This window comes from Oncorhynchus clarkii, unplaced genomic scaffold, assembly GCF_045791955.1.
Source record: "Oncorhynchus clarkii lewisi isolate Uvic-CL-2024 unplaced genomic scaffold, UVic_Ocla_1.0 unplaced_contig_468_pilon_pilon, whole genome shotgun sequence".
Classification (NCBI taxonomy): Eukaryota; Metazoa; Chordata; class Actinopteri; order Salmoniformes; family Salmonidae; genus Oncorhynchus; species Oncorhynchus clarkii.
In genome coordinates this window covers 1-10,348 of record NW_027258011.1, presented here as the reverse complement: position 1 = coordinate 10,348, position 10,348 = coordinate 1, and the positions used below count along the sequence as shown (strand labels likewise).

The following is a 10,348-nucleotide window of genomic DNA, read 5'->3' as shown; positions in this document are numbered from 1 at the left end:
TCCAGCCTCTCTCTGAACATTAGCTAGTTTGGCCAGCCCAGTCCAGTCCAGCCTCTCTCTGAACGTTAGCTAATTTGGCCAGCCCAGTCCAGTCCTGCCTCTCTCTGAACTTTAGCTAATTTGGCCAGCCCAGCCCAGTCCAGCCTCTCTCTGAACGTTAGCTAGTTTGGCCAGCCCAGTCCAGTCCAGCCTCTCTCTGAACGTTAGCTAATTTGGCCAGCAGCCCAGTCCAGACTCTCTCTGAACGTTAGCTAGTTTGGCCAGCCCAGTCCAGTCCAGCCTCTCTCTGAACGTTAGCTAGTTTGGCCAGCCCAGTCCAGTCCAGCCTCTCTCTGAACGTTAGCTAATTTGGCCAGCCCAGCCCAGTCCAGTCTCTCTCTGAACGTTAGCTAGTTTGGCCAGCCCAGTCCAGTCCAGCCTCTCTCTGAACGTTAGCTAATTTGGCCAGCAGCCCAGTCCAGCCTCTCTCTGAACGTTAGCTCATTTGGCCAGCAGCCCAGCCTCTCTCTGAACATTAGCTAATTTGGCCAGCAGCCCAGTCCAGACTCTCTCTGAATGTTAGCTAATTTGGCCAGCAGTCCAGTCCAGCCTCTCTCTGAACGTTAGCTAATTTGGCCAGCAGTCCGGTCTCTCTCTGAACGTTAGCTAATTTGGCCAGCAGTCCAACCTCTCTCTGAACGTTAGCTAATTTGGCCAGCAGTCCGGTCTCTCTCTGAACGTTAGCTAATTTGGCTAGCAGCCCAGTCCAGTCTCTCTCTGAACGTTAGCTAATTTGGCCAGCAGCCCAGTCCAGCCTCTCTCTGAACGTTAGCTAATTTGGCCAGCAGTCCGGTCTCTCTCTGAACGTTAGCTAATTTGGCCAGCAGTCCAGCCTCTCTCTGAACGTTAGCTAATTTGGCCAGCAGTCCGGTCTCTCTCTGAACGTTAGCTAATTTGGCCAGCAGCCCAGTCCAGCCTCTCTATGAACATTAGCTAATTTTTCCAGCAGCCCAGTCCAGCCTCTCTCTGAACGTTAGCTAATTTGGCCAGCAGTCCAGCCTCTCTCTGAACGTTAGCTAATTTGGCCAGCAGTCCAGCCTCTCTCTGAACGTTAGCTAATTTGGCCAGCCCAGTCCAGCCTCTCTCTGAACGTTAGCTAATTTGGCCAGCAGCCCAGTCCAGCCTCTCTCTGAACGTTAGCTAATTTGGCCAGCAGCCCAGTCCAGCCTCTCTCATTTTTTAATTAAACCTTTATTTAACTAGGCAAGTCAGTTCAGAATAAATTCGTATTTACAATGACGGCCTACCACCGGTCAAACCCGGACGACGCTGGGACTCCCAATCACGGCCGGTTCTGATACAGCCTATGGGACTCCCAATCACGGCCGGTTGTGATACAGCCTATGGGACTCCCAATCACGGCCGGTTGTGATACAGCCTATGGGACTCCCAATCACGGCCGGTTGTGATACAACCTATGGGACTCCCAATCACGGCCGGTTGTGATACAGCCTATGGGACTCCTAATCACGGCCGGTTGTGATACAGCCTATGGGACTCCCAATCACGGCCGGTTGTGATACAGCCTATGGGACTCCCAATCACGGCCGGTTGTGATACAGCCTATGGGACTCCCAATCACGGCCGGTTGTGATACAGCCTAGATTCGAACCATGTTGTCTGTAGAGACGCCTCTAGCTCTGAGCTGCAGTGCCTTATACTGCTGGAGCATGTCTACTCCTTATATCTAATAACATGTCAGATATCCGGAAATATATAAAGATATTCCCCTGATTACTGACCCTTTTCGCCCAGGGATAGTTATAAGAATCAGCAGCAGAGAGACTAAGAGACATGCTTGTGGCTCTCATTATATCAGACAACGAGAGGAAGCTTAAAAGCTGCAACTCTCAAATGCGAAAAGAAATGTGTGTGTGTGTGTGTGTTTGAGGCCTCCTTTCTTCTACAGAGTGTCTGCATTAACTACCACAGGGACTGACTGCCACAGATACTAACACAGAGAGAGAGATTGTTTATTTCACTTTATATATTCACTTTATATATTATCTACCTCACTTGCTTTGGCAATGTTAACACATGTTTCCCATGCCAATAAAGCCCTTGAATTGAATTGAATTGAAAAATTGAGAGAGAGAGAGAGAGAGACAGACAGACAGACAGATAGATAGAGAGGGGGACAGAGAGAGAGAGGACATCAACCACTACACACAGACACAGACAGACAGACAGACAGACAGACAGACAGACAGACAGACAGACAGACAGACAGACAGACAGACAGACAGACAGACAGACAGACAGACAGACAGACAGACAAATAGAGAAAGTACTGCAGTAGTGAGTCATTTAGCAGACTCTCTGATCCAGAGACACTACAGTAGTGAGTCATTTAGCAGACTCTCTGATCCAGAGACACTACAGTAGTGAGTCATTTAGCAGACTCTCTGATCCAGAGACACTACAGTAGTGAGTCATTTAGCAGACTCTCTGATCCAGAGTCACTACAATAGTGAGTCATTTAGCAGACTCTCTGATCCAGAGACACTACAGTAGTGAGTCATTTAGCAGACTCTCTGGTCCAGAGACACTACGGTAGTGAGTCATTTAGCAGACTCTCTTATCCAGAGAGACCTACAGTAGCAACTAGGGTTAAGTGCCTTGCTCAAGGGTACATTGACTATACCATAAAGGGCACATTTGACTATACCTTAAAGTCTGAGGAACTGTCTGTAGATATCAGAGATAGAATTGTGATAAGGCATATATATAGCTGGTCTCCATCAGAGTCTACCCAGACTCTGCCTAGAGCTGGTCTCCATCAGTATCTACCCAGACTCTGCCTAGAGCTGGTCTCCATCAGTATTTACCCAGACTCTGCCTATAGCTGGTCTCCATCAGAGTCTACCCAGACTCTGCCTAGAGCTGGTGTCCATCAGAGTCTACCCAGACTCTGCCTAGAGATGGCGTCCATCAGAATCTACCCAGACTCTACCTAGAGCTGGTCTCCATCAGTATCTACCCAGACTCTGCCTAGAGCTGGTCTCCATCAGTATCTACCCAGATTCTGCCTAGAGCTGGTCTCCATCAGAGTCTACCCAGACTCTGCCTAGAGCTGGTGTCCATCAGAGTTTACCCAGACTCTGCCTAGAGCTGGTGTCCATCAGAATCTACTCAGACTCTGCCTAGAGCTGGTCTCCCTCAGAGTCTACCCAGACTCTGCCTAGAGCTGGTGTCGATCAGAGTCTACCCAGACTCTGCCTAGAGCTGGTCTCCATCAGAATCTACCCAGACTCTGCCTAGAGCTGGTGTCTATCAGAGTCTACCCAGACTCTGCCTAGAGCTGGTGTCCATCAGAGTTTACCCAGACTCTGCCTAGATCTGGTCTCCATCAGAGTCTAACCAGACTCTGCCTAGAGCTGGTCTCCATCAGAGTCTACCCAGACTCTGCCTAGAGCTGGTGTCCATCAGAGTCTACCCAGACTCTGCCTAGAGCTGGTGTCCATCAGAGTCTACCCAGACTCTGCCTAGAGATGGCGTCCATCAGAATCTACCCAGACTCTACCTAGAGCTGGTCTCCATCAGTATCTACCCAGACTCTGCCCATAGCTGGTCTCCATCAGAGTATACCCAGACTCTGCCTAGAGCTGGTCTCCATCAGAATCTACCCAGACTCTGCCTAGAGCTGGTGTCTATCAGAGTCTACCCAGACTCTGCCTAGAGCTGGTGTCCATCAGAGTTTACCCAGACTCTGCCTAGAGCTGGACTCCATCAGAGTCTACCCAGACTGCCTAGAGATGGCGTCCATCAGAATCTACCCAGACTCTACCTAGAGCTGGTCTCCATCAGTATCTACCCAGACTCTGCCCATAGCTGGTCTCCATCAGAGTCTACCCAGACTCTGCCTAGAGCTGGTCTCCATCAGAATCTACCCAGACTCTGCCTAGAGCTGGTGTCTATCAGAGTCTACCCAGACTCTGCCTAGAGCTGGTGTCCATCAGAGTTTACCCAGACTCTGCCTAGAGCTGGACTCCATCAGAATCTACCCAGACTCTGCCTAGAGCTGGTCTCCATCAGAGTCTACCCAGACTCTGCCTAGAGCTGGTCTCCATCAGAATCTACCCAGACTCTGCCTAGAGCTGGTGTCTATCAGAGTCTACCCAGACTCTGCCTAGAGCTGGTGTCCATCAGAGTTTACCCAGACTCTGCCTAGAGCTGGACTCCATCAGAGTCTACCCAGACTCTGCCTAGAGCTGGTCTCCATCAGAGTCTACCCAGACTCTGCCTAGAGCTGGTCTCCATCAGAGTCTACCCAGACTCTGCCTAGAGCTGGTCTCCATCATAGTCTACCCAGACTCTGCCTAGAGCTGGTCTCCATCAGAGTCTACCCAGACTCTGCCTAGAGCTGATCTTCTGACCAAACTGAGCAACCGGGCCAGAAGGACCTTGGTCAGATAGGTGACCAAGAACCCAATGACCGCTCTGACAGAACCTCAGAGTTCCTTGGCTGAGATGGGAGAACCTGCCAGAAGGACAACAGTCTCTACAGCACTTCCCCAATCTGGGCTTTATGGGAGAGTGGCCATACAGAATCCACTCCTGAAGACGGAAGCCACTCCTGAGAAAAAATTAGCAAAAAGGTCACATGACAGTTGGAGTTAGCAAAAAGGTCACATGACACCTGTAGTTAGCAAAAAGGTCACATGACACCTGGAGTTAGCAAAAAGTCACATGACACCTGGAGTTAGCAAAAAGTCACGTGACATCATAAGGCAAAAGATTCTGTAGTCTGATGAGACAAACATGTACCTATTTGGCCTGAACGCAAAGACCTACGTCTGGAGAAAACCAGGCACAGCACATCACCCGTCTGACACCATCCTACAATGAAGCATGGTGGTGGCAGCATCATGCTATGGGGATGTTTTCCAGCGGCAGGGACTGGGAGACTGGTAAGGATCGAGGGGACAATGAATGCAGCCAATTACAGGAAAATCCTTAATGAAAACCTGCTTCAGAGTGCAAACAACCTTAGACGAGGGATGAAGATTCACCTTCCAACAGGACAATGAATCAAAGCCTACCGCCAAAGCAATGCTGGAATGGCTTCAGAATAAGAATGTGAAACTCCTTGAGTGGCCCAGCCAAAGCCCAGACTTGAATCCAATTGAAAATCTGTGGAAATTACTGTTCACCGCCGTCTCCCCATCGAACTGAAGAGAGATTACGAAGAATGGGAGAAAATCCCCAAATCCTGATGTGCAAAGCTGATACAGACATACCCAAGACGACTCAAAGCTGATCCAGACATACCCAAGACGACTCAAAGCTGATCCAGACATACCCAAGGCGACTCAAAGCTGATCCAGACATACCCAAGATGACTCAAAGCTGATACAGACATACCCAAGACGACTCAAAGCTGATCCAGACATACTCAAGACGACTCAAAGCTGATCCAGACATACCCAAGACGACTCAAAGCTGATACAGACATACCCAAGATGACTCAAAGCTGATACAGACATACCCAAGACGACTCAAAGCTGATACAGACATACCCAAGACGACTCAAAGCTGATCCAGACATACCCAAGACGACTCAAAGCTGATCCAGACATACCCAAGATGACTCAAAGCTGATCCAGACATACCCAAGACGACTCAAAGCTGATCCAGACATACCCAAGACGACTCAAAGCTGATCCAGACATACCCAAGACGACTCAAAGCTGATCCAGACATACCCAAGACGACTCAAAGCTGATCCAGACATACCCAAGATGACTCAAAGCTGATCCAGACATACCCAAGACGACTCAAAGCTGATCCAGACATACCCAAGACGACTCAAAGCTGATCCAGACATACCCAAGACGACTCAAAGCTGATCCAGACATACCCAAGACGACTCAAAGTATTGACATTGTGGGGCATTATGTGATGAATAAAATGTTATTTGATTTTGATAGGACACACACACCACTCCCTCTTTTACCCTCTCAGGGCGCTGGGCAGAGTCTTTCCCTTCTCTGATTGGCTGTAGCAGTTCCCTTGGGGTTCTGGCACCTCCCCTTTCTCCCTCAGCATGGCGACGGCTGCCGTGGCGATGATGCCCACTCCGTCTCTAAGGCGGCTCTCCAAGGGATACTCCATCTCGTTGTAGGACACAGAGATCATCCCCAGGGGATAGATGTCTGGGGTGAAGTCGGGGTTCCCTGTGGTCAGACTTGGTACGATCCAGATGTAGCCCGACCCAGTCAGACCCAGAGACCTGGCCTCTTCCAATATATACCTGCAGGGGGATCAGATTGTTTAGAATAATATACTGGAGAAGGAAGATGAAGTGAGAAATCCCACACCCTCATTTGTAAGGTTTCCATGGAAATCAATGAACTAAGTAGACCAGAACCAGATGCTATATCACTGGTGTCTACGAGGCAGCTACTCCATTTTAAGTAGACAATGGTAAACGGCCTGACTGAGCTATCTTCATGAATCCATTATGTTTATGAACTAATATATTGACGGTCCAGGATCAGCACAGTTAAATGGGGAACCAGGATCAACACAGTTAAATGGGGAACCAGGATCAACACAGTTAAATGGTGAACCAGGATCAACACAGTTAAATGGAGAACCAGGATCAACACAGTTAAATGGAGAACCGGGATCAACACAGTTAAATGGTGAACCAGGATCAACACAGTTAAATGGTGAACCAGGATCAACACAGTTAAATGGGGAACCAGGATCAACACAGTTAAATGGTGAACCGGGATCAACACAGTTAAATGGGGAACCAGGATCAGCACAGTTAAATGGTGAACCAGGATCAACACAGTTAAATGGGGAACCAGGATCAACAGTTAAATGGTGAACCAGGATCAACACAGTTAAATGGGGAACCAGGTTCAACACAGTTAAATGGAGAACCAGGATCAACACAGTTAAATGGAGAACCAGGATCAACACAGTTAAATGGTGAACCAGGATCAACACAGTTAAATGGAGAACCAGGATCAACACAGTTAAATGGAGAACCAGGATCAACACAGTTAAATGGAGAACCAGGATCAACACAGTTAAATGGAGAACCAGGATCAACACAGTTAAATGGGGAACCAGGTTCAACACAGTTAAATGGAGAACCAGGATCAACACAGTTAAATGGAGAACCAGGATCAACACAGTTAAATGGAGAACCAGGATCAACACAGTTAAATGGAGAACCAGGATCAACACAGTTAAATGGTGAACCAGGATCAGCTGGTGGACCAGGATCAACACAGTTAAATGGTGAACCAGGATCAGTAGCAGTATAACAGCCTCTAGTACCTATTCTCTTCCTAGTAGCAGTATAACAGTATAACAGCCTCTAGTACCTAGCCTCTTCCTAGTAGCAGTATAACAGCCTCTAGTACCTAGCCTCTTCCTAGTAGCAGTATAACAGCCTCTAGTACCTAGACTCCTCCTAGCAGCAGTATAACAGCCTCTAGTACCTAGCCTCTTCCTAGTAGCAGTATAACAGTATAACAGCCTCTAGTACCTAGTCTCTTCCTAGTAGCAGTATAACAGCCTCTAGTACCTAGCCTCTTCCTAGTAGCAGTATAACACCCTCTAGTACCTAGCCTCTTCCTAGTAGCAGTATAACAGCCTCTAGTACCTAGCCTCTTCCTAGCAGCAGTACAGCAGTATAACAGCCTCTAGTACCTAGCCTCTTCCTAGCAGCAGTATAACAGTATAACAGCCTCTAGTACCTAGCCTCTTCCTAGCAGCAGTATTACAGCCTCTAGTACCTAGCCTCTTCCTAGTAGCAGTATAACAGTATAACAGCGTCTAGTACCTAGCCTCTTCCTAGTAGCAGTATAACAGCCTCTAGTACCTAGTCTCTTCCTAGTAGCAGTATAACAGTATAACAGCCTCTAGTACCTAGCCTCTTCCTAGTAGCAGTATAACAGCCTCTAGTACCTAGCCTCTTCCTAGTAGCAGTATAACAGTATAACAGCCTCTAGTACCTAGTCTCTTCCTAGTAGCAGTATAACAGTATAACAGCCTCTAGTACCTAGCCTCTTCCTAGTAGCAGTATAACAGTATAACAGCCTCTAGTACCTAGCCTCTTCCTAGTAGCAGTATAACAGTATAACAGCCTCTAGTACCTAGCCTCTTACTAGTAGCAGTATAACAGCCTCTAGTACCTAGCCTCTTCCTAGTAGCAGTATAACAGCCTCTAGTACCTAGCCTCCTCCTTGGAGCAGTACAGCAGTATTACAGGACTCTGGATCCTCTTCAGCTGGATATGAGCTTTAGAGTTGGCGTCTCCGTCCACAGCGTCCAGCGTGACGACACTCTGAAGGTCCCAACGCACAAAGCTGTGGTCCACCGTCACACGCAGGACATTTATAAACTCCTACAGACAGACACAACGGTTACTGGGGGGTGGGGGTGTTACTGGGGGGTGGGGGTGTTTGTGTGTGTGTGTGTGTAATGTGTGTGTGTGTCTGTCTGTCTGTCTGTCTGTCTGTCTGTCTGTCTCTCTGTGTGTGTGTGTGTTTGTGTGTGTGTGTGTGTGTGTGTGTGTGTGTGTGTGTACCTGGTACCCGGGGAACTTAGAGGTGACTATAGAGAAGATGTGCCAGTCATATTCCTCCATTATGTTCATCATCAGTAACGCCTCCTGCATCAGAGACGCTCCAAACTGGAAGAACGTAGACTTCACATCCTGGGGAGGGAGAGGGGGGAGATGGGGGGAGGGAGGGAGAGGGGGAGAGAGGGGGGAGATGGGGGGAGGGAGGGTGGGGGGGGGGGGGGGAGAGGCAGGGAGGGGGAGAGAGGGAGGGAGAGGGGGAGAAGGAATTGTTACCAGGCATGTCACAGAAGTAGAACGCTAATATCAGTAGAAAGAGAAGAGACAGGAGGAGGAATATGGAGGTAGAGAGAGGAGGTAGAGAGAGGGCCTGGTGATTACATATGGAGAGAGGAGGTAGAGAGAGGAGGTAGAGAGAGGGCCTGGTGATTACATATGGAGAGAGGAGGTAGAGAGAGAGGAGGTAGAGAGAGGAGGAACAGCAACAGTACTTCACAAGATGAATCTCTATCTCCCTCCCTCCTCTCTCTATCTCCCTCTCCCTCACTCCTCTCTCTCCACTCTCCCTGCCACTCTCTCTCTCCACTCTCTCCCTCTCCACCTCTCTCTATCTCACTCCCTGCTCTCTGTCCACTCTCCCTGCCACTCTCTCTCTCCACTCTCTCCCTCTCCACCTCTCTCTATCTCCCTCTCCCTCACCCCTCTCTCTCCACTCTCCCTGCCACTCTCTCTCTCCCCTCTCTCCCTCTCCACCTCTCTCTATCGCCCTCCCTCCTCTCTCTCCACTCTCCATGCCACTCTCTCTCTCCATTCTCTCCCTCTCCACCTCTCTCAATCTCCCTCTCCCTCACCCCTCTCTCTCCACTCTCTCCCTCTCCACCTCTCTCTATCTCCCTCCCTCCTCTCTCTCCACTATCCCTTCCACTCTCTCTCCACTCTCTCTCTCCACCTCTTTCTCTCCATCTCCCTCTCTGTATCCCCCTCTCTAAACTCTCACTCTATCTTATCCACTATCTCTTTTGTCAGGCTGTGTGTTGTAACATCAGTAGTGTCAATGTCTCTACTGTAGATGGAACTGTGTGTAGGAGTAGTAACATCAGCACTGTAGTATCAAGGTCTCTACTCACCATCTCTCTGTCAGTCTGTCTTTCTCCATCTCTCTCTGTCTGTCTCTTTCCATCTCTCTCTTTGTCTGTCTCTCTCATTCTCTCTCTCTCTGTCTGTCTCTCTACATCTCTCTCGCTGTCTCTTTCCATCTCTCTCTCTGTATGTCTCTCTCCATCTCTCTCTCTGTCTGTCTCTCTCCATCTCTCTCTCTGTCTGTCTCTCTCCATCTCTCTGTCTCTCTCTCCATCTCTCTCTCTCTGTCTGTCTCTCTCCATCTCTCTCTCTCTGTCTGTCTCTCTCCATCTCTCTCTCTCTGTCTGTCTCTCTCCATCTCTCTCTCTGTCTGTCTCTCTCTAGCTCGTCATCATTTTCGCTTCAGCTTCTCTACCTCTCTCCATCTCTCTCTCTCCATCTCTCTCTCTGTCTGTCTCTCTCCATCTCTCTCTCTCTGTCTGTCTCTCTCCATCTCTCTCTCTGTCTGTCTCTCTCCATCTCTCTCTCTCTGTCTGTCTCTCTCCATCTCTCTCTCTGTCTGTCTCTCTCTAGCTCGTCATCATTTTCGCTTCAGCTTCTCTACCTCTCTCTCTCTCCATCTCTCTCTCTCCATCTCTCTCTGTCTGTCTCTCTCCATCTCTCTCTCTCTCTGTCTGTCTCTCT

The 10,348-nt window shown here is 49.0% G+C and overlaps 1 protein-coding gene across 1 annotated transcript; it reads right to left on the bottom strand.

The window, feature by feature from the left end:
- Nucleotides 1-4,374: 4,374 nt before the first annotated feature.
- Nucleotides 4,375-8,719, bottom strand: LOC139394487 (glutamate receptor ionotropic, NMDA 2A-like; the record flags this gene model as incomplete). Its single annotated transcript, XM_071142562.1, has 4 exons — nucleotides 4,375-4,615; nucleotides 5,996-6,292; nucleotides 8,235-8,407; nucleotides 8,591-8,719. Coding segments are annotated over 4 exons (840 nt in total), but the record flags the coding sequence as incomplete, so codon positions are not given.
- Nucleotides 8,720-10,348: the final 1,629 nt, after the last annotated feature.